The following is a 25,637-nucleotide window of genomic DNA, read 5'->3' on the forward strand; positions in this document are numbered from 1 at the left end:
TAAATGAATAGTGTTCAGTCAACTCGATATAGAGATATTACCTCTCCAAGCCTACACATCCAAATGTATTGCTGTAACATTGTGGTGAAATTTCGTAGAGTAAGGGATAGAACACGTACACATTTTAACATAAAACATAAAGAGGTGTGGACGTATAGAAAGGTTCTAAATGTCTTTTGGTGGATCACATTACTAATGTGTTAAGAGTAAAAAAGAAACCGAAATATAGGTCGACATAACGTATGGTCCTAAAGTTTTGGGAAAAATTTCACCTGGTCTGATTGAGAAGCAAAATGCATTTAACAAAGAAATCCATGGAATTGCAATGTCATCAGTTATTGACATTTAATAAACAAAGCAGAATATTTTGGGTTGTGCTCTGCAAAATGTCTTATAAAATTGATATTCGTTGAGGTGTTTATAATATGGTTGGGCGAATGTCGAAACGAGATAATGTTAATATTTATCGAGATCAAAACATAAGCAAATCGACAATTTATCGCACAATCAGAGAATGTAAAGAAGGGATACCATGTGTTAACTTGCGTAAAAGTGGCCGACCGCGGATTTTGAACCATATAAGAGAGGCAAGACTGATTGAAGCAGCTAAGAACAAAATTGGGGTCTCACAGCGAAAACTGGCCAGAAGATTTCATGTTGGAAAGACTACAGTATACAGGACCCTATCGAGTAACAATATTATTTAGCGGAAAAGAAGGAAACCTTCGAAATACACAGAGGATCAATTAGAGAGAATTCCGAGATGTTGCCGCGCGTTAAGGCGAGTGCATTTCGTCAACAAGTTGATCGTGATGGACGATGAAAAATATTTTACTTTGTCCAACTCTGAGATGAAGGGTAACGATGGGTTTTACACGAAAGATTACGAAAATGTACCTGATGAAATAAAATTCAAATGTAAGAAAAAATTTGAGGACAAAATTTTGGTATGGTGTGCAATTTCTGAGGCTGGCTTTATCTCACAGCCCTACGTTGGTGTTGTTCGAGGCGAAGCCTTAAACGCAAATATTTATATTCAAAGATGTATCTTTAATTGCTTCAGTTTGTGAACACACATCATGCAAATGATCAAATAGTCTTTTGGTCAGATCTTGCTTCATGTCATTACGCGAGAATCACAAGGGACTGGTACGAAACTGACAATATTACCTTTGTACCGAAAGCAGACAATCCCCCCAACTTACCTCAGGCTCGTCCAATTGAAGAGTTCTGGGCAATATTAAGTCGGAAAGTCTATAATAAAGAATGGGAAGCACAAAATCAGGAACAGTTAAGACGCCGCATATATACAAAAATTAGAGAAATTGACGCCGAGGTCGTCCAAAGGATGATGCAACGTGTCAGGGGAATTATTAGGCAAATCGAAAATAATGGTCCCTTGTCTGTCATTTGAATTTTGATTTATAATAAGGATAGTTAAATAAAAATACAAAACAGACGAAATAGAGGGCGGGAGTGTCCTTTCTTTAAAATTTAAATGGGCATAAGAAAACTGATAGTCAACAAAAATTATAGTTTATTTCAAATTTCTCTTCAACTCCTGGAAGATTTGAGAAACCTATAAAACGTAACAAAGTCATTAATCTTGCTGCTCATGACTAAAGATAAAAATAAGAAGGTGTCGAAGAAAATAGAACGAGACATCTTTGGACGACTTCTGGCAGTTAGGATATAAAAGAAAATGAATTTAGAACATGGCTTGACTTTTCCACTCGCACCCATGCCGCCTGCACTTTTTTCATGTACTGGTGAAATGTTGAAAACTCCTAAAGCAAGGATTTGCGATGACTTTGAAATTGAATACAGAAATGATTGAGCCCACATTTATTAACGTAGAAATAATAGATGGATTTTATTACTTACACCTCATTGGTACATCTATGCCACAAACATTTGAAAAAATTGCAGAATCAATAATAATAAAAATTTGTTCCACAAATGCTGTAGAAATCCATTTAATATTTGTCACCTCAATCAAAGATTCTGAACGTCAAGCTCGAAAGGAATTCGATACTCCATATAAAGTTTCAGGACCTTAACAAGTTAGGCCTAAAGATTTTTTGCAAAGACTTAAAAACTATCGTTTTAAAGGGGCACTGGTACGATTTTTAACTGATTATTGGGATAGTAAAAATTTTCCAAAAATCCAAAACAAAAAAATATTTTAACCGTTGGTCATCAGCGCTACTCGTATCAAGCTCACAATAGTTACATTAAAAAAACTGAAGAAGCTGATTTTACATGTTACCACGAAGAAGCAGATACGCGGATTGTTTTTCACGCTCCTGGATCAAGGATTTTAATTGGATACTGATGTTTTAGTGATTTTGCTGTGAAATATGCACAAAATTTCACAATCCGCAATTTGGCTAGCCTCTTTAACCACTAAAAAGTTCCATAACCAACTGTATTGATTGTATCAACTGCATCAATTTGTCTCTAAAAGAATCATCCAAATTCGAATTCAGAAGAGGAAGAAACTGCGGACTACAGCTAGCAAGAGTTGTCAGCGATACGAAGATCCGCTTCAACAGAAACCAGAAAAATGGAATAGCATCCTCAGCTAAAGCGACAAAGCGAAAAAGCGTATGATACAGTCTGGAAGAAAGCTCTCATTCACAAGATGGACAGAGCTAGATTGCCACATTATTTAGTTAATATATGTGACTCGTATTTAACTAATAGAACTTTTCAAGTTTCAGCGGACCAAAAGACGTCCAGGATGCAAGATGTTCAAGAAGGAATGTCTCAGGGCAGTATCCTATCGGCTATTTTATACAATATTTTTGTTTCAGACTTACCAACAGATGCAAGAACAAATACAGCACTATATGCAGACGACACGGCAATCTACACATCAGGAAAAGAGGATAGAAGGATCGTCCCGACGTTAGAAAACCACTTGGATAGGATCTCAGAATTCGCGGAAAAATGGAAAATCAAGATAAATGCTGAGAAGACACAATTCATCATCTTTTTACAGCAGACTAGCCCACCAGTAGTCGACCTTACGATGAGAGGAAACATCATCCACTCAGAACCATCAGTCAAGTGCCTAGGAGTCCACCTGGACTGAAGACTAAACTTCACGAAGTATGTTCAAGAAACCAAGGTAAAAGCAACTATAGCTAAAAAACTAATACTCCCTTATATTTTCAGGACAAGTCCCCTAACGACGGCCAAGAAGATTCAATTATACCAGGCCTACATTACGTCAGTGATGTTGTATGCAATTCCAGTATGGAGTTCCACGGCAGAAACTAACTGGAGGAAGCTGGAGAGATCAGAGACGTCATGCTATCGACTAATCGTCGGGGCGACATAGGAAGATAGAGTTTCAAATGCAACCATCCAGGAAAGGCTCCAGTAGACACTACTGAGGGAGGTGGTTGAGAACAGGACAAGCGGCGTTGATACCCCGGATAAAAGAGGTGGTTGATGGGCCAGGTTAGCATCCTACCCATTGCAAAAGAAAACAAGGTTCAAAGAACGAATATAAAGCCTCAGAACCAGACGGAACCTAAGATGACATACTAAATTACCTATCAAATAATTTTTATTCATTAAACAGATCGGTGAAGGTCTTTCTTATATCGGATCTTAGACTAATTAAAGTGAATAGAGTCATGAAGATTGTCAACCTTCGTAACGAAGATGGCAACTGAAGAATAAGAATGATTGCAGGAATTGCTTGATAAAAAGCATTACAAGGTGAATAGTACGACCGAAGGATATAATACAGGGGGCGTTTTTACAGTAAGGCACTGAAAAGTTCTGGATTTATAACAAAATCTGTTATAAAAAAAATTATAACAGATTTTAAGTCACGAATAAAATCAATCCAGGCAGTTGGTAGATTTGGTAATTTCTGGAAGTGTTTTCATTTTGACGCATGTTGAAAAACCGGATTAATATTATTGTTGTAAATATTATTCATGACGTTTAGACTCAATTGTTCTACCCCAAAGAGAGGTACACAAGTTGTTTAATAAACACCAGCTTACACTTTGCCACAATGGACAATCATAAAAATATGTTTTTGCAATTTGACGTAAGTACAGTTTTTAGAACCCTAACATGATTTTATCGACTAAACAGCACACTACGATAAAGCGTGATACACATTTTAATGATTTAATTTGTTGAGGGATTAATGACTTAATTAAAATAATATAAGAGATAAAATATTTGATGTTTGAAGTCATTTCTTGTTCAGGTTTTATAGTAGACATTACCGTTGTGTGTTTTGATAAATTCATCGTTTTTGATTGATCAAAAGACAAACCATGGAATTCTACTGGATAATGATGCTACTGCTGGTGTTACAAGGAGTTTATGGAAAACATTTAGTACAAAGTAAGTATATCTAACGTCAGATATTTATCGCGTTTCAACTAGAAAAAACTGTCTAGTAAACTTTTCACGAAATTTATTAGCACGCTCACCCAAATACTTCGAATCACCTCACCCTTCTTAAGTTAAAGTTTAACTACTTATTTGCTGTTATTTATGAAATGTTTAAGTTTGTTATTATTAGGTGTTATACAATATTATGTATTAATTCGTTAAACATTTCACTGGAGTACGAGACACCAATTATCGGGATATTTCTATCGGGGATTCTATTGTTATAATAAATCGCGCGCTTATAGTTTGGGGTATTTTCAACCATATCTTCATTTTTCCATTGCTTATTATCCCCTTTTATCTTTTAAATCAACTGATCTTCATTTCCTTTAGAACTTCGTCCCCCAATTTTCCCAGGTCCTTCTTTGCATCGATTAACAATTGATAAGTTATTTGTCTTCCTTTATACATATTCATCTTAATTTACAAGCTATAATTATCTTTACTGTCTTCCCCTTTCATCTTGCTTCTCATTACTTTTCATTCTCCTTATTTTCTGCTTTCTCTGCCCTAACATTTCATTTCTTTCTCGTTTTGACATTGACATTTGCCATCTGAATTTTCACTATACTAAAATATGAAAAGTGTTAAGGTTTGCTCCTCTAAACAATATTATACTTTTCATTCTTTTGTTTGATGTTAATACATGATGAACATGATATTCGGCTATATTCCGAGTTCAGTTGGTTTAATTTTACATTTTGGTCTTTTATCATAAAGAATATTTTTAAGCATTAACATTATTCGTTTCTAGTACTCTAGAAAACAGTAATGTATAAAAAACAAGGAGCACAATCCAAACCTATTTTACGCGGTATCTCATGCGTTTCGTTGTTCTTACCCATTTTTATTTCGTAGCGAATTCGTCGTGCCATTTCGTACCCTATTCTGATGTTTTGTGCTAGCACTAGATTTGCCATTATCTGGGTTTTGTTTGCATTTGTTTGTTTGAATAGGTATTTAAAAGACCTTTCAAATTATGTATTACAATACCCCCCTTTCTATTCAAACATTTTAGCAATGACGTCATCACGCTCACATAGATGACGTCAAAAATAAAAATGTATTCTTACGAATAGCTTATTTAAAAATAAAAATCGACGGGTTTCAGGATTTTTCCTTGAAGTCTCCGGTTTACGAAATAACGAATTTATTCCTTTCATTTCCACCATACTCTATATTGAACCAATAGTTGTGATATGTGACTTACGTATTACTTTGTCCAGAGCCAGATTAAACAGTATATAGGAGAGAGGTTATCCCTGGAGTAGCCCGTTATTTGATTTTAAAGGTTCAGACAGTTCCCCCTGAATTCGTACTCTACATTCAACTTTTATCTTCAAAGCAATGAAAGAGCTAGGTATTCCTAGCATCTTTCTGTAGGCTTGATTTTTTTCTTTTTAGTGGCATTCTGGCATTCATCGTCAAAACAATGATTTTTACAGGCACAAATTTCTGTTCCTATTTCATTTTTCGCTGCTGCTTCAATGTCTTCCTTTATTCTGGTCCAGTAGGCGTCTATATCTGTCTGGCCTTCTTCATTTACCTTTTGATTCCTTAGCCTATTGGTGATGTTTTCCGAGTACAGTTCTGCAATTGTTGCATCTCTCAGTTTTTGCACATTCCATTTTTTTTATCCATTTTATTTTCTTTACTGGTGTTTGAAATTCTAGCCCTCAATGTTGAGATCACTAGGCAATGATCTGAGTCTATGTTTGCGCTTCTATAACTTCTGCATATGAAAAGGTACAATAAAAATAGGTTCTTAATTCTAAATGAGACTTGTATAAACAGAAATACATAATTCAAAGAAACCATATAGATAATATGCAAGATTGTTGATCTGTCGTGTTAAATAAACCAAAGGATTAGAAAAAAAATATCTAACATCATAAGCTTATCTTAAAAATGCTTGTTAACGAAGTGAGTCATTCTTAAATCCTGTGAGATATAATAATATATGTATGTGTATTTTGGAATTATTTTAACTATTTACTTTTGTATCTTGCACGTTTTTCTGGTAAGTCATATTTTTAATATATCGTGATTTGGTTAATATATTTCGTTTTGTAGAAGTTTTTATATCAAAAATTAGTGTGCTTCTCAGTATTAACTTTATTATTAAATGCTTGATCTGAACTTTTATGTCTCCAATTCTAGTTGCAATTTTTGGTTTTTGTTTGTTTTCGATTTTTCTTTTTATTTATTTTGGATTGCGTCTTTGATCCATCAGCAACTTTTCAACCCCAGAAATTGATGATTCCGAATTTAAATATTCTACTTCCAATCACTGCAATCTTCATAATTTCTTTAATGTGGCGCGAAGGACCAAATTTAATGAAGATAAAAAGAAAATATTAGAGTGCAATAATAGCCTATATATAGCCAATTAATACTTACAAGTCTATATGGATTTGAGACAATCCAACACAAATGAAAGCAGAGTTTAATATTCGAGAGAAGAGTCTTCAGAGAAAACTAGGCTCAACAAACCACAGTATACCTGGTAGCATCGTACAAAGAAATAGATGAACCCAAAGATATAATTGTCAGTGTACGATGTACACTGCAAGACGTATTCTTTGATAAAAATCAAGGTAACTGGACGAAGAGGTAGATCAAGAGTTAAGATCAAGGTAGATGAAGTTATGAACGTAAATATCGATGTCAGGTGAATCGGAAGGTCGAGTAGTATCCAAGAAACAATATTGAATGGTAAAATAAGGTTTAAAAGGTCGAGGGTTTAGAAGGTTTAAGCATTATCTTAAAGCCAGAAGTATATCCTTCGCGGCATAAAATAGCTCGCCAGTATAATGTATGCCTGTCCAGTTCTTTATATTCTGTAGTCACATCATTTGTTTGCGACTGATACAATACCGGCTAATCCATATTTTACTAACGCAATCTTCGCGAATGTTGTGGATCTTAATAATGCATCTTATATGTCAAAAATTTATTTTAGATAGATAAGAGATCATTGGATTATCTTCCCTATCGTTAGATTATAATTCCTTTATTTTATATGAATCGTTATTATTTTATTTTAAACTACTGTGTTATTTTGATACTATTTTATTGGGAATAAGCCACAATTGACGGTTAAAATAAGTTTATGGACGTTATTGATGTTTGTATTTTGAGAACGATTTCTCGAAGTAAAAATTGAAACGTCAATAAACTTATTTTAACCTTCAATTGTGGCTCATTCCCAATAAAATAGTACCTAATTTAAAATACCACAAGAAAATAGCTTCAGAACAATATTGTATTATTTACCTAGATTAAATCCGATCTGATCCGATGGTCGGTTTGGAAACTTCCCAGTTAGTTACCTAGTTCTTGAGGAATAATCTGACCTACTGAGTCATGGCGTTTTTGATTTTACAATCAGTACCGACAAACGCCTGGCAGCACCAAGTAAGATGGTCGATGGTTTCTGAGGCTTAACATCCATATCAGCATTTTTCGTTTTGGACCTGAGAGTCTTTAACAACATATTTCGGTTGTTACTATAATATAGTAGTCTTCAGTTTCAGTATTTTTGGTTGGAATAACCTGATCCTGAATGGCAAGTAGACCACCCTCCCTCTGCGTCGGAAAACATCTTTTCTGATGTCAACCAATAGTTCGTCGCTGTATTGTCGGGACAAATCAAGGGATACCTTTCCTGATAAGTCTATCTAAGGATGTGACAGTTTTCCAGGCGGAAATAACGGCAATCCATCACTGCGTGGAAGAAATAGAAAGGAAGGAAAGAACGTTCTGTTCACAGATAGTCAGGCAGCGCTTAAGGCACTCAATTCTGTAGAGTTCAATTCTAAGCTAGTGTGGGATTGTGTGTGTGCCCTAAATAAACTAGGAGACCGTAGCAAGGTTACGGTAGCCTGGGTACCGGAGCACGAGGGTCATAAGGGCAATAAAAAAGCACATGAAATGGCCAAACAAGACTCATGAATGCCATTCATTGGACCGGAACCCTTCTGTGGCGTTGCAAAGTAAGTAACAAGAACGGCTACAAGGAAAGGGGTAGCTCACAAATCTCTGGATTGGTGGAGGAATTCACCAGGACAAACACAGTCGAAACAGTTCATTACAGAACATTAGCCAAAATTTACGGCAGACCTAAGAAACAAAGACAGGAAAACAGTCAAAGCCATAGTAGGTCTTCTAACAGGGCACTGTAAGCTGAATAGGCACTTGAAGCTGATGGGATTATCACCATTATATCATGATACCTGTGCAGATTCTGTCACCTCGAAGAAGAAACAGCAGAGCACATTTTATGTCAGTGTGACAGTCTGGCAAATGTGCGGTTCTTTGCATTGGGAGAAGAAAATCCACCGGCAAATAGCTACAAGAAAGGTACAGTCTCGAAGCTACTAGATTTTATAAAAAGGGTCAGGCTAGAGAATGTTATCTAGGACTAGAGGACCACAATAAATCTGAAAAGGTCGCAGTGGAATAGGTCAATAGGCCTTTCTAAATCTATCTATCTACCTATTGTCGACATATTGAGATAGGTGCGCATTTTTTCTTGTTTAGAAAGGTAGTTTATGCATATGTCTTGATTCCTTAGTTTAAGCGACGTTGTGCCATCTACTGCGCAAATTGCGCGATGTAAAGTAGATGTCTCAGCCTGCGTCTGAAAATAGATTCTTAAGTTAGCAACTTGTTTATCCAGCTGTTCACCTATGTCCATAAGCCCTCTTCTCCCTAGATACCGCGGTAATAATGTTCTCTCTACTGCACTGCGTGGATGATGTTTTTGTACCCTTATCCGTTTTTGACCACTTCGTCTACATATTTAATGCCTTAAACAAATTTTATTCGGAATTATTTTTTTCGGAATTCGGAAGTTAGTTCGGTTTACATTTAACTTCTATACTGCTATTTTTTAACTGCTACATTTATCTGCGTTTTGCTTGATTGCCACTAACTGTTTATATTTTTAAAACTAGTTAATGTGAAAATTAATTTATAATTTCTTTCCAGAAAACTCAAAGCTAGAGTCTTTCCCACGACATTCTTCTGAAGAGAAACAGAACATCAACTCGTGTAAAATAGAAAACCAACAGACTGCCCATGAATCCCGATGCGACTTGTATTACCGATGCGTATACGGCGTTAAAGTACAAAAGGAATGTCCCACAGGAAAGTTATTTAATACTCATATCTCAAACTGTGATAATAGCTACAACGTAGACTGTAATAATAGAATACACAACAATGTTAATAAGTTAGTTGTACACAGTTTTGATTTTTATGATCCCCAGGAAACTACTACTTTAGACTTAAGCGACGAAGAAACGTCGCCTTCAGCAGAAAACGGCGAGTGTCCTGAAAAGAAAGATCCATACGAACCTTCCCCACTTCTACCTCACGAAGAAAGCTGTAACCATTTCTATAAATGTATCAACGGAAAGAAGGTATTGATGAAATGTCCCAAACCCTTCCAGTTCAATTACAAAGTTTTAGCTTGCGATTGGCCACAAAATGCACGGTGTTACAACAGAAAAATAGATACTACGACAGTTCGTTGAACTACATCAATGAAGAAGAGGTGGGAAATGACAAAGTAACTGTAAATAAATCACCTGGTTACTCATAAGTAACCCAGGACTGTGGTTTGATCAAATTTTGAGAGCGGTATAAAGAACTGTAAAATATTTATTATATAAATATAATTTTTTGTAATTTTATTTAATTGAAAATTTTAATATATGCTCCTATGGTTTCCTTACTTTATTTCTGAAGATTGGCTATTATCATGTCAAACATATATTTGTCAGATATTGCCCAATATTGTTTAATAGCTTAGTAATTAGAGAAGAAAATAATAAAATAAAAAGTATCCCATATATAGTGTACATGCCTTCTAGTAACGGGAACAATACATTGGCTTACAGAGCAGTCCTTACAGTAGGAATCCTGGTCTGTACAGTATAATGTTAGCGGTTGTGGGGTAATACTGCACTTTGGTTGCATTGGAGGTGTGTTGGTTAAAGCGTGCAGAAAATAATGCTAACAGAAAAGACATTCATTCAGGTATGAAAAGTCCCAAATCTTTTCAGGCCATAATAATGAAAAGATTTTCTCCAATGTTAACAAAAATTACACTGGAATAATGGCATCTCTTTAGGATACGATCTTGAGAATAAAGAATGTCTTACAGTATATATACCAGTATGGAGTTGGTAGATGTGCTTAAAAGAAGGAGATTACGAAGAGAGAACGGACAAAAGGAATAACTAGGTAAAGTATCCAAATTGGGGTATATAGGGAAAAGTAACATCAGAAATGAAGTTAGTACAATTGCTAATAGAGAAAAGGCAACGTAGTGTAAGTTGTAAGGTCGAATAATTGTATTTGATAAAGAAGTGTGGAATGTTGTGTGTATATGCTCCTCAAATCGATCTAGGTGAAAATGAAAAAAAAGTTTTCTTTGAAATTAAAAATTATAAATTAGGAGACACACTGAGTGATGTTCCGTCAGAGGAGAGAGTCATATTAGGAGCTGATTTTAATACTCATGTGGGCCAATCCAGGAGAGGGTATTAAGTAATACACAGAGGACTATGCTTTGGAACTAGAAATGAACCTTTAAGAGGATTAGATATTGCGATTGTAACATATTCTTTCATAAAATATATACAAAACATTTCATAAACATACACAAAAGTGAACATTATCACTCCCAAATCGATTACTTCACGTTAAGAAAAAAAAATATACGTGAATGTAAGGTCTACAAAGTAAGGTCAAGTGATGGATGTTAACACGATGGGAAAGAATTTATATTCAGAGCAAAAATGGTAGAAAAAATGTACTGAAGCATAAAATGAAGACCTAATACAAATTGGTGGAATATGACCAATATTATTAGAGATACTGGTCTTAAACTAATTGGAAAAACCTTCAAAATAAAGACACTTAGAGTGGTGACCAAATGAGGCTCAACAAAAAATAAAGAAGAGAAAATTATATAAACAGTGGCAAGAAATAAGTCTAACACACATCTTCAAAACTATAGGATTCCCAAAAAGAAAGCGAAAGTAGCAGTAGTGAAACCTAATGCAGAAGAGTGTACTAGGAAGATAGAAGAGTATCTAGGAAGAATAGAATCTAACAGATCGTATTCCTGAGAAATAGTAGATAGATTTAGAGGCAACGAAAGACAAAATCCACAGATTTTGGTCGAACAGCACGTGCACCGCACTGTTGGGCTTATGGTGTGGAGTACCATCGCTTATGATTTAACGTCACCTCGAATCTTCGTCAGAGGGAACATGATAGCTCAGTGGTACGTAGAAGAAATTCTGGAACCTCCTCTCATACCCTACCTTCAGACACTCAGACATGCAACTTTTCAGCTAGATAACGCAAGGCTTTTGCGGTTAAGCAGGTCTTAAGAAAAGTCTGGGAACATGACATAGATGTCTATAATATTTTCATCGACTTTAAATAAAGGCATATGACTCAATAAACACACTAATACAAAACATTAAGTGCATTTGAATTGAAATACCCTCTGAATTAGTTAGGCTCATCCAAATGACATGTCGGACACAGTGGCTCAGGTACAGATACAACATGAGATGGCCTGACCTATTTCAAATTTCAAATTTCAGCATTGTTTAACTAGTACAAAGTCAATCGGAGCAACATGATCCTACCTGACAGTTAACAACTTCAAAAAGTAGATAGGATGGACGATGGATAATATGGACGAAGAAGAATCATCCTAGCTAATACGACATACTTTGCTATGAGCACGATACTTAAATCAGGAAAAGTACATTAAAGAACTAAGATACGAATCTACAAGACCATAATCCGACCGATAGTGAGCTATGAGTGTGAAACTTCATAGAACTTTATGTCAGTATGTCCGCCTACAGCGTCTTCAATGGGCAGGCCATGTATTTAGGATGGAAGAAAACATGCTTCTAAAAAAACTGTTGAATGCAAGCATGCATGAGAAGAGGAGAGGATGATGTGGATGAGGACGCCAGGAATCTCCTTGGCAGTCGATCGTGGAACAGAATGGCTACAGACCGTAACAGATGGAGAGGTTTGATGAGGGAGGCCAGTGCTCAAATTGGGCTGTAGAGCCATAGGGTGGATGGAAGATAACGCAAGACCACTGGGACCTTGCGTTACAAAGGATAATGGAACAAAACATGCTTGGAATATCACTGAGAAATAAGATTAGAAACACCGAGATGAGACGTAGAACGACGATCAGGGATATCTTGAAAGAAATTACAAAAATAAAAAGGCACTGGGCCGGTCACAGCCAGATATAATGATAACAGGTGGACACGTAGAATCCTTTAATGGAGAACAAGGGGGATGACAATAAGCATAGGAAGACCTCAACAGAGATGGGTAGATGACACAAGATCAGTGGCAGGCAAACAGTGGATTATATAGCGCAAGATAAATAAAGATGAAATCAATTGGGGGAGACTTACATTCAGGAGTAGATGTAAAATGGTTGACGAAGAAGAAGATCCCCAACTGAATACGTGTGAGACATGTCGGAGACTTCTTATAAACAATCCTATTCAAACTTTGAGAGCACTTCCAGAGGAGTTAATTAGCTGATGGAACGAGATACCCCAGAAGGATATTGACCACTAAATCAGAAGCGAGCCCAGGCGCATCCAAGAGAAATAAGCAAAAAAAAGACCCTTTTCGGGACTGTGACAAATTTAGGTATCTGAAATTTATTTTAGTTATTATAGGTCTATTTAAAGAAAATCTATACGTTTTCTGCAGATATTTCGGCGTCTTTGTTTAATTATTAACAATTTAGTGTTAAAAATGCCATTTTGTCAAATTTTTGTTTACCATTAAAGAGCTTCATTTTTTTCAAACATATTTTTTTCTCCACTTTTTGATACATATTGATAGTTTAACTCTGAGATTTTCATATGGTATGCTTAGAATTACCGTATCTTCCATTATTTTTAACAACAGAGTACTTTTTAAACTAATTAATGGATTGATCTGAAATTTTGAGGGTTTGTTAAGAACCACAACACCTAATTTTAGACGTAATAACAAATATCTAGGTTGATTTTTTTACAATAGTTATAAATAATTAACGATTGTACCTTATTTTGTTTTCAAAGCAACAAATTAATTTTACAACTTTTAAAAATTGCCATTTTATAGCTTTTTTTTTATATTTTAAAAGATAAAGTTTTGAAATTTTACCTCAATTTGTTTTTTGTTGAATTTTCAATAAGGCATTTCCTTTAATTTACTCTTGAGTAAACTACAAGTTGCGGAAAGGGCAATGGAGAGAAAAATGTTAGGGATTTCTCTACGTAATAGAATACCCAATGCTACTATATGCAAAAGATCAGTAGTAGCAGACGTTATTGAAAGGATAACAACACTAAAGTGGAACTGGGCAGGTCATGTAGCAAGATCAGTTGATGACCGGTGGACAAAAAGATTTTGGAATGGATACCCCGAATACAAGCTAACAGAAATAGAGGTTGACCCCCAACCAGATGGACAGATGACATAAAAAGAGTGACAACAAATTGGATTCAGATGACGCAAAATCGGACTAAGTGGAAATGCTTGCGAGAGGCCTATGTTCAGCAGTGGACGTTAGAGGCTAGTTGATGATGATGATGATTTCCTTTAATTACAATTAAGTCAAAACATCACAAACCTTAGACTACCAAAGGTATTCGCATATCAGCCAAAAATATGCGTTAACTACTGTACATCAAGAAATTTACTACCAACGTCTTTGTCACTGAATATATCCAAGTACAGAGGAACCTATCTAAAACTTATCACACTAAACATCACCAAACACCAAACCGTCTGGGAAGCTCTAAAAATGTTGCAAGAGAAACTTGGTCCATAATAATCGATCTTCCAAATAAAATTAACACAGCTCAAACATTTTCTCTTCCAAACCCTGAAAATCTAAATAAATACTTCATTAATGTGAGTAAAAATATACTGATCCCAACAATCAGTAGTATCAAAAGCAAATCTTCCTGCAGTACTGATGGACTATCCATAAAAATTTTCTTAAATCTCCCAAAAAATGTGTTGGAAGTCCTGGTCTCACTAATTAATGATTCCTTTGAAAAAAGTATATTTCCAGAGTGCCTAAAGACAGCCATTAAAATTCCTGTTCATAAGGGTGGTGAAAAATCGAATGTCTGCAACTATAGACCTATTGCTTTACTACCGGTCCTATCCCGACTTATGTCCTTTCTCGTTGAAAACAACATTTTATCACAAAGTCAGTTCGGCTTTTTATCTAATAAATGTAACAGTGATGGTATGTTTTCTGTACTACATGAGGTCTATCAAGCACTAAACAATAATTTTTACACTGCCACTGTTTTTTGTGACTATGCCAAAGCTTTTGATTGTGCAAATCACGACATTTTGATAAAAAAACTAAATTTCTACAACAGTAGCATTATCCGATAAAGGAGCTCTTCAACCCTTGCTTCTTAATAACAGCCAGATCAGTATCGTTGATTCTGTAAAATGTCTTGGTATTTTAAATGGTTCCTTCATATCGATTTGTTAAGTAAGAAACTTGCCTCAGCCTGCTATGTAATAAGATCTGTTTCGAAGGAAATCAATTTAGCATATTCCAAAATAACATATTTTTCTTTGTTCGAGGCTCATCTTCGATATGGCCTTCCTTTTTGGGGTTCTAGTACCTACAGCTGTCCAATCTGATGTTATTTTTAAATTAAAAAAAAAGAGCAATACGCTATCTTTTTGGTCTCAGTAGATTAACACATTGCAGAAGCTACTTCAAAAATCACGGGATTTTAACTCTTCCCTCTTTATATATTTAATGCTTAATTCGTAAACACCTATATGTTTTTCCAGCAAGATCTAATCATGACTACTACACCAGAAATTCAATCTTTGATGTGTATTTACCGATCCCGTCCACTGAGTTAGTAAAGAAATCTATATTATATTCGGCAAAAAAATTATACAACCATCTCCCTTTGCAACTTAAATCTACAACTTCGTTTCTTGAGTTTCGTAAATTGACCAAAACCTATCTAGAAAGACCATATTATTCAGTGGAAGAGTTTTTAACGAATAACTAAGAAATTACAGTACGGTTGGGTACAAGCAATTAAAGTATTTTTATATATATTTCACATATTTTATATATATTTCAGTATCACATGCAGCAACTTAAACTTATTCGTAAACTGGTTCGTAAGCTTTGTCCATAAAATTGTACAATTTTCAGTGACAATAAAGCATATTTCTATTCTATTCTATTCAAATATCAAGCTTTTTAATGGTAAGCAAAAAATCTAAAAAAATGGAATTTTTTACAATGAATTGTTATTATTATACAAATAACTGTTGTATATCTGTACTCTATCACTTCTCTTATCTATCCTGCACAAATTAAAACTAAAAATAACAAGTAATAATAAAAATAATGCCTTAATCCTGTCTAAGAATTTATTACCTTATAAATTCATCTACTACAAAACACAAAAAATGTATTGGCCAAACCTTCAAATCGCTCACGTCCAATAAATTTTTGGTGAATCATAAGGTTGTAACTTTTTTACCAATTGTGTCAAATCAAAACTAAAAATAAAAAGGAAGTACTTAAAAATCAATTAGTAACCAACCAGTCCCGTCTTCTTTACACTAACGAATTAAAATAATAGTAAAGTACTCCTGGTAGGATAAAACTATTAGTACCGCCTTTATTATTGATTTGGTGAATCATAAGGTTTTACCTTTTTTACAAATTATGTCAAATCAAAACTAAAAATAAAAAGGAAGTATTTAAAAATCGATTAGTAACCAACCAATCCGGTCTTCTTTACACTAACGAATTAAAATAATAGCAAAGAACTCCTGGTGGGATGCAACTATTAGTACCGCCTTTATTATTGATTTCGTCGTATTACTACCAAGTTATCAATATAGAACCGACATGAATTTATGATTTTACAGAGTTAGTCATTACACATGATCCAGAAATGTAACGTACTAATAGATCATTCTAAACAAAGATTTTATTTTAATCAAATAAAAGGCAGATATCGAGCACAGTTTTTTATTAAATCCTGCCCAAGTACTTTCTCTCCTAGAGCATCTTCAGGAGTAACAATTTGGTGAATGTCATAAACATTAAATAATACATATACACAACACTAGACAAAGGACAAACAATTTATTTTTTTTTAATTTGAAGAAGTTACATAGTGGGTGACAGTAGGAGAGAGAATTTCTCCTGCTGTCACCCACTATGTAGCTTCTTCAAATTTAAAAAATTTTAAACTGTGTCCTTTGTCTAGTGTTGTGTAAATGTATTATATACTGTTTATGACATTCATAAAAGTGCTGAATAGCATATAATTTTGACGAAATGCCCCGGAAGATGCTCTAGGAGCGAAAGTACTTAATTTTAGCAAGCAAAGCAAGATTTAATAAAAAACTATGCTCGATATCTGCCTTTTATTTGATTAAAGTTCGTTTATTCGAACAAAATATTTTATTATTCAACTTATTTTTTCAGTTCTTGGGTTAAAGATTTTGAGGTAATCAATACTATATTGTATATTATGAATGTATTGTAATATTATGGTAAAAACTTACCTAAAATACATTTTCAAAAGTGATGCAACGGAGTGAATGTCTTGCAAGATATCTTCTGTACACAAGTTTGGAATTCGGTCTTCATCGAAGGCGTTCCGCAACTTTTGGATGTTCGAAGTAACTCCAGATAACCTAAAAGAACAACGGATCGTCTTTGAAGGTACGCTAGACCACCATTTTCATACGGATCGTATAATTTTCCGACAAAAGGAAGTATTATTTTCGCTGTCGAGATAAAATGTAGATTCTTATCCGATGCGAAGGTCTTTAAATGCTTAACAAAGAACAGTTAAATTGTTTTCGAAACTTCGTCAATAGAAAACATTTCTGACAAGTTGTTAAAAGGAGACTTGTATCAGTAAAATACAAGAAAATAAATTTAAAGCAGTTTTGTATTTATACCAAAGGGGAGGATTTATTGTATACTTAACTAAGAAATGAATTGTCTTTTTCTAGAACGTACTACAAATCACAGACAAATTAAAAATTAAGTACTGGAAAACATGCACAGATACGTGGGGGGAGGTGAAAAGTTCTCGATTTAGCTTATTATTATTGCCTAGGATTATAGGAAGTACTGTTTTGTAATGTTGACAAATTGTCCTTAATTGGGAACTATACTAAAGAAAATCGTTGGTTAAACAAACAAGTTAAAAATATGTACATTTACTTTTAACTTTTATTAAACCGTTTTTTTAATTCAAGTTATTAAAAAATAAGCCTTTTTTCTTTAAAGTGACAAAATGTGACGGGTCTGACAGTTGAAATGTGTAGTATGAGACATTACAAAAATACTCTCATCTAGGGATTCATCAATTTTTTAGTGGAACTATTTTTAAATAAACAATCAAAACGTCAAACTTATTATTTTCCTGATAACTTAAAAACTTGTATATTTAGAGACATGATGTCAACAGACAACTTTTTCAGAAAAAGAGATACACAATGAGATATGTTAAATTAAAATCGAATAATAAATAAAAAAGTTATTGCAAAATGAACAACAAAACCGCTGTTTTTGAATATTGTTAATAACTTTTTTCTTGTTTATTAAATTTTGTTTAAATGTACCTGAACTTGAGGGTGTTATTGTGATTGAATTGTGTGTAAAAGCTAGGCCAGATCAGTCGAATAGTTTTTGCCAAATTTAATTTGCTTACAAGATTTTTTGAAAAATGAGCTAATTTCTAAGGCTGGTCCAGATAATGTGACTGAATGGATCTTAATAATCCAATATTTTCTTCATTAAGGCGTAAGGTGAAGTGGAATAAGATCTTAAACGGGGCAAGATCGTAATGGCTCTAAATTTATTATAACATACATTCAATTGTACAAGCTAAGGAGTAGAAACCTGTAATGGATTAGTATCAACTGATTGACATAGACGTCTCTCACTCATAAGTAATTACTGTAGTAGTTTCTGTTTTGACATTTATAAAATATGATTACCGTTGCAATACAAATCTAACCAAGAGCTGTCAAACAAAGTGCCGTTGTTTCATAGCAAATTTTGTGTCGTGTGCACTTATTTTTGGTAAGTATTAAGAATATTACTTAAAGTTTACGTTAAATAAATAAATCCTTTCGATTATTTGAAATTTACTGGAAAAAGCACAACTCTGGTCTCGCCCCGCAAATATTAGTGCACGGGGCAAGTTCGAAGCATGTAGCGGAGTAAGACCGGAGTTGTGCGTTTTTCAGTCAATTTCAAACAAGGGTTTTTTTAAATTTTTTATGGTTTCCATTCCAAATTATTTATTTACAACTTTTTTTAGACCCAAAATGGACCCAAAAAGAGCGTATTCAGCAAAAACATTAGAGAATTATTGATAAAAATTAGGGAAAACAATACAAAATACCGTTAAACACAATAATGGATCGTATAAAAGGTAAACATGGTATTTAGTAAATCACTTGGCAGAAGAACAGAATTTTCAGAACATGAAAGGCGACTTGCTGATGAACCATACAATGGAAAAGCACCGATTTGGATTGTCCAGAAACGAGGTGTTGGAGCTTTTTGGGCAGTTTATAGAAACCAACAAATTGAAAACTCCTTTTAAAGACGATCATCCTGGAGAAGATTGGTTTTTTTGCTTTAAAACAAGAAACAATTTATGTAGCCCGTAAAATGATGTTGCAATCCTTTATAATCCAAAAATATTTTAATTTATTGGAAACTACCAGAAAGGTAATTGGAAAAAGATGGAGAAAGGTAATAGTCCTTGTAGAATTTGGAACTTAAATGAATCTAGTTTTCGACCATTCCAAAACTAAAGTAGTTGGTGGTAAGAACATGTTCTGCACTCGAACAATAAGTGCACATGGAACAGGGAATATAACTGTTTTGATAGCAGTTTCTGCATCGCATGACAACATCCCACCACTTATAATTTTTAAGGGAGAAAACATCTGGGATCAATGGTGTGCTCCAGAGAATACTGGTTTTCATAAAACCACATTTACGGCAACTGCCAACGGTTGGATGGAAAAAACCGTTTTTGAAAATTATTTTGAAAAACAATTTTTGAAATCAATTGGAGCAAACCGCCAAGTCTTATTAATATATGGCGGCCATTCTACCCATATTAGTATCCAATTAATAAAAGCTGTTGAATCTAAAGTTACATATTTAAAACTACCACGTCATACAAGTCACGTGCTCTAACCCTTAGACCTTAGCGTCTTCAAACCATTGAAAAATTCATGGGATCAAAAGTTAGTCACATGGCAAAGAAGGAGTGAAGCTGCCAAAAAGACAATTTTCTACAATGATTGGAGAAATTTGGCACGATTTAAACTCAGAAATAATACTGAATGGTTTTAGGAAAGCTGTTATTTATCCATTTTGGAATAATGTCGTTCCTGTTTCTATGTTTAGCGCTATTACCTTGAAACAGTGGTATGTGAAACAATGACAATGTCCAAGATCCTACCAAAACAGACGGGGGACTATCGATTATTGAAGAAGCTGTTTGCCATCTACTTATATTCAACTACTCCCCGCTTAAGGATATGGTTAATCCTGCTGTCAAAACTTTTACCTTAATCGAAGAAAGATCTCCCGAAATGTAGCAGAAATCTTTAAGAAACAGTTCCCCGGTGATAACCTGTAATCGTCCCCAACTTTCAACATTATCTCTGTCAGTCAGTCAAATTTGAAAATCTGCTATTGGAAACTGTAAAGACAAACTGTAAACCGATAATTCCAAAGAACAAAATGAGTTGCTAAATGAGCTGAGTAATTTTGAAATATTTAGTCCAGAAGATCCCGAGATAGGTCATTTTTTCCAAGCGCTCTATTATGAAACTGTGTTGAATTTTTTGAAAAGCGCGACTGGCTCTTCAGTCTGCTACCCTCACTCCTTTTACTCTAGTCGAAATACAAAGTATTCTTTGTTTACAACACTCATGTTTAAACAATTTTCAATAATTTTGTTTGCTAAAAGTTTTGTTAAGAATTTTGACTTTTCTTACAAAAGATGGGTTAATTTAACCCCTACGTTGTTAATTAACGTAACAGTGATTACAAAAGGGCTATCTCGGCTCCTATACATCATAGGACTTTTAATTAAGTTGTTTTTAAACAGATTTCCGAATATTTTATTTCCATTTAATTTAAACTAAATTCTACTGAGTTTTTGTAAATGTTTATAAGCTTAAAAAGTGCTATTTATTATTAAATCATTTTGTGTACATAAATGTAACTTTTTTAAACTATTTTCAATGTTATTAGTATACGCATTAACGAACAAAATAAGCCCCGGACTATTCAGATCCATTCAATCAAATTATCTGGACCAGCCTTAGAAATTAGCCCATTTTTCAAAAAATCTTATAAAATCAAATTAAATTTCGCAAAAACTATTCAACCGATCTGGCCCATCTTTTGTACAAAATTCAAACACGATAAATAATTCAATTCCAGATAAATTTAAACATATTTTAATAAATAATAAAAAAGTTACTAAGATTATTCAAAAACAGTGATGTTGTTGTTCATTTTTGCAATAACTTTTTTGTTTCTTAACATATTATAATTTAGCATATCTCATATTACGTATCTTTTTTTCTGAAAAAGTTGTCTGTTGACGTCAAATCTCTAAATAAACAAGTTTTTGTGTTATGGGCAAAGTAATGAGTTTGAAGTTTTTGTAATATCCCATATTACAGTTCAACTGTCAAAAAACTAACTTAATTGACCTAACATCACTTTTACAGGAACGTAGAAAAAAATATTGTATGCAACTATTGTATGTAGGTACTTCAAAAGATGTTAATGTTGTTACAATTTCAAGTCGCTTACAACGTGCATTAAACACTTCTCTTTAATTTCGTCAGTGTGTTTATTTTATTTACTATTATAATTAGAAACATAACTCACCTGTAGATTCCGTCGACGATGCCGTACTTCTCAATGAACTCAGCGCAACACTTGAGCACCATCGGAACTTCGTTTCCGGAATTGAGCAGATGTTCGCCGAGATCGCAGCCGAATACCCTTTCCTTCAATATTCCTGATTGTTTCAGTCGCCTCCTCGACGGCCTGTTCAAAATAAAACTCCTAAAGAACGTGATCAGTTTACCGTGTTTCCTCAATACTGGTTTAATCGGTGTTAATGCTAAGGACCTACAAAAACGAGAAACTCTGGTAGCGTTAATGCTTAGTTCAATCACGACCGTGTGTTTAAATGTTTCAGGTTTATGGAGGTATTAAATGGAGGTTTATGGAATTTCAACCTGAGTTAATAAAACAGTTTTAACGAACTACACCAACGGACTAGTTATAATAAAAGCGTATTTACTAGCTAACAGAATTCCGAGGAAACATCTATAGAGCGGGACGGATCTGTTTTGAGGTGGATGTGAGAGGTAGCATTCTGATTTTTTCAGAAAAAGTTGTATGATAACTACAGTAATAATAATTAACTTAATCTACCTCTCAAATAGGTCGAGAATATTAATAAAATAAATAAAATATTTAAAAATGACTAAAAAATATTTTTTTTCTATTTTCCTTGTTTATATCTTTAAAACAATTCATTTTGGAGAAGAGTCATATTGAATTAAAATAGCAATAATTAAATTTTCTATAAGATACGACTGGTTAAAAAGGTTATAATTTATTACCCTGTCTTGGCAGCGTATAGAATTGTGGGTCTAATTATAGTTTTGTAAACTCTTATTTTTGTAATTGATGGATTCGACCGTTACTTGATGGAAATTCATTTTATGTAACAATAAAACACTGAAAACTTTGTTTTCAAACTTCCACAAAATTTATTTTAAATTCTTATCACTACAGCTGTTTCGGCTGATTGCCTTTCTCAAGTGATCTTGTGATCTTGTGATCTCAAGTGATCACTTGAGAAAGGCAATCAGCCGAAACAGCTGTAGTGATAAGAATTTAAAATAAATTTTGTGGAAGTTTGAAAACAAAGTTTTCAGTGTTTTATTGTTACATCTTATTTTTGTATTACGAGATACATATTTGGCCTTAATTCTTTTGTTCATGTCCCCAGTGTTGCTCTTGGCCAGTCTCAGGTTGATTTCAGTTTCTTATTTATATGTCTGATCAATAAGGAATACACCCGGAAACGTTAAAATTAATCAGCGAAGAAAATATCGAAATATTTGTCCTTTTATTCAATCGCATTTATGATACAGGTAAAATACCCCAAGATTGGCTGGAGTCAATATTCATCCCACTACCAAAAAAGCCAAACCCACAACACTGTAATGAGTTCCGTCTGATAAGCCTTATGAGTCATGCAGTAAAAGTCCTACTAAAAATCGTACATAATCGTATCTATAGAAAGTGCGAAACAATCATCGGAGACGATCAGTTTGGATTCAGAGCCGGCATGGGAACGAGAGAGGCCCTGTTCAGTTTACTAGTTCTCGCCCAAAAATGCTACGACCAACAGAAAGATATATTTATATGCTTTATAGACTTCGAAAAAGCATTTGATAGAGTAAGACACGACCTACTATTAGAACATTTGCAAGAAGTCGGTTTAGATTTTACTTATTTGTATTCATAGATTAATATCCAATAAAAATAAGTTTTTGCTCACCTATTTCTGATTTTTAATACTACTGCACATTTTAATTATCATCATCTTGTAATTTCAATTTGACATGATATCTTATTGTTGCTTTCAGCCATAGATATATTCATCCACCTTCTCAAATTCTACAATTGATAGATCCTCCATCTCTAATTTAAAGGAGCCACTAGTGTTTATTTCTTTTTTGCTCGAGATTTCCATGTACTTGGATTTATTAATATTCATTTTCAGTTCCATTTTAGAGCTTTCCCGAATCAGTCATCTTGCTATACTTGCCAGTTCTTTTCCATTTCCTGCAATGAGAACCACATCATCAGCATACGCTAAGCATTGGTGCTCTTTGTAGAAAAGAGTGCCGGACCTATTTATCCAACTAACCCTTACAATTTTTTCTAGAACTATATTAAACAGAAAGGTAGACAACGGGTCTCCTTGGCGAACACCTTCTTTTCACTTCGAATTCTTCTGAGACTGTATCCATTGTATTTCACAACGCAAATGGTTTTTCTTGTTATTTCGACCAATCTTACTATTTTTTCTGGCACTTGGGATTCTTTTTGATGTTTCTATTAATTTGTTTCTGTCTACTGTATCGTAGGCCGGTTTGTAATAAATGAAAAGTACTTGTGCTCAAATGTTGTATTCATAGCAATTGATCAGGATTTGTTTTAGCATAAAAATTGATTGGTTGTTGATCTTCCCTTGCGAAATTCTCCCTGGTATTCTCCTACATTCTTCTCCACATATATTTCTAATCGCTTTTTAATTACTATGGAGAACACTTTGTAAATTACCTATTAAAAGGATATTACTCTATAGGTTGCACATTCAGTTCTATCCCCCATTTTGTGTAAAGGAATATTATAATAGACTTGTTCCATTCTTGGGGATTTCTTCGGTATTCCATACTTCTAGTATTAGCTCAAGAAGTTGGTTTTGTAAAGCCTCTTCTCCATATTTTAAGTTCTCTGCCACAATACCGCTCTCCCAGGGCTTTTTTGATTATTCATATCTTTTATTATTGCTTCAATTTCTTCTCTTCTGGGCTTTGGTATTTCTTCTACTACTATTTAGGGTTTAGGAACATTATAATTTTCTTCAGTAGTCACTCCGTCAATTAGCAGCTCTTCGAAACATTCTTTACATCTTTCACATGTTTGGTCTTCGTCCACTATCAGGTTTCCTTGCTTATCTTTTACATTCATCATTCTTCCCTGGTACCCCGTTTTAACGTATTTTACCTCTTTATGGAAATTTTTTATTTCATATATGGTATAGTTTTTATTGCACAAGATTTTAAAGAATTTCAATTTACAAAAAAATAGATTGCAAAATTAGTATCCAAAATCTATTAAATCGATTTTAATGAAATTTGGTGGACTGTTTTATTATATTATAAAATTTTTCTAGGCAAATTATGAAGCTCCTAAGTGCAATATAAGTGGTTAAAAAACATTGAATAAGAAAATGAATGTTCTACCCCTATTTGTATTTATTGCTATTTTGCAACAAGGGTAATAAATCAAAACATTTTTAATCAGTCGTATCTTGGATGAATGTTTTAAAGTTCAGCAAGGAAAGTAGAAAAAAAAACTATGTTTTTAGTAATTTTCAAACATTTTAATTTTTTTTATTAATATTCCTGACCTATTTGAGAAGGCAGATACTTTAATTATTATAACTGAAGTTATCACACAACTTTTTCTACAAAATTCAGAATTCTACCTCTCACATCCAAATGTAGTCATTTTTTCACAGATCCACCCTGGTCTACTACGAAAATAGAACAATGTAAATCATCGAAACAAAGCAAACGAAAGAAATTTAAATGCATAGGCACTCACTATAAATTTATCAAATTTGTTTTGTTACATTTTTTGGCATGCCTAAATAATGTTTTAAACATACTACAAAAATTAATAATTAAATACACTCGACTCTCGTTAATTCCAAACTCGAGGGACTCTTAAAATATTACGAATTATTGAGTGTTTGAAATATCAAATGGTTAGAAATTTGTGAGAGAAAAAAAAATAAAACTTCGAATTATTAAGTATTGATCAATTATTATTTATGAATTGAAAAAAGAGATTTAATCTTTTTATGTAGGTATATTTAAAAACCCTTAAAAGGGCTACATCAAAAAACACAAACGTTTTCGGAATAATAATTCCATCATCAGGTTAAAAAGCCTAAAATAAGTATAAACCATTTAATTAAAACAAACGTGATTGAAATGTTGACTAAGGTTAAAAAGCAAAATGGTTATACTTACAGGTTAACATGCCTGAGCCACCAAAATATTAGGGTACAACCCTTTACAAAAAAATGAAGTTAGCAAAAAATGTACATGTTGTTGTTTAAAAGTAAGTGATGTTTAATACTTTATTAGATTTAACTTCAGGCAACACATAACCATGCCTCACGTGAGTTCCAGAGTCCGGAGAGTAAACCTCTTCAAACGGACATCAGCTGGTAACTGATTGACAAAGTACCTAT

At 33.7% G+C, this 25,637-nt stretch overlaps 2 protein-coding genes across 5 annotated transcripts in view; one reads left to right on the forward strand and one right to left on the reverse strand.

Annotated features, from left to right (window-relative positions):
- CdGAPr (GTPase-activating protein CdGAPr) overlaps nucleotides 1–25,637 on the reverse strand; it is a 320,315-nt gene that overhangs the window by 76,448 nt on the left and 218,230 nt on the right. For 3 of the 4 annotated variants that reach the window (XM_072522419.1, XM_072522418.1, XM_072522420.1), the window contains exons 6-7: nucleotides 21,452–21,697; nucleotides 17,068–17,199 (exon numbers count right to left, since the gene is read on the reverse strand). In XM_072522419.1, the coding sequence (XP_072378520.1) occupies nucleotides 17,068–17,199; nucleotides 21,452–21,697 (378 nt within the window). The remainder of the gene's footprint in view (nucleotides 1–17,067; nucleotides 17,200–21,451; nucleotides 21,698–25,637) is intronic. The other variant, XM_072522421.1, reaches the window with a different exon arrangement.
- On the forward strand, nucleotides 4,208–10,127 carry LOC140433215 (protein obstructor-E-like). The gene is made up of 2 exons (XM_072521255.1): nucleotides 4,208–4,377; nucleotides 9,421–10,127. Exons 1-2 carry the CDS (start codon nucleotides 4,308–4,310, stop codon nucleotides 9,966–9,968), a joined length of 618 nt encoding a protein of 205 aa, XP_072377356.1. The 5' UTR covers nucleotides 4,208–4,307; the 3' UTR covers nucleotides 9,969–10,127.

This window comes from Diabrotica undecimpunctata, chromosome 2 (genome assembly GCF_040954645.1).
Source record: "Diabrotica undecimpunctata isolate CICGRU chromosome 2, icDiaUnde3, whole genome shotgun sequence".
In the NCBI taxonomy this organism is placed as follows: Eukaryota; Metazoa; Arthropoda; class Insecta; order Coleoptera; family Chrysomelidae; genus Diabrotica; species Diabrotica undecimpunctata.

Bases quoted from the DNA above. Each gene is read 5' to 3' on its own strand.
- LOC140433215 (XM_072521255.1), top strand. From the start codon at position 4,308: ATGGAATTCTACTGGATAATGATGCTACTGCTGGTGTTACAAGGAGTT. The intron at 4,378-9,420 runs GTAAGTATATCT...ATTTCTTTCCAG, and splicing joins TGGAAAACATTTAGTACAAA to AAAACTCAAAGCTAGAGTCT.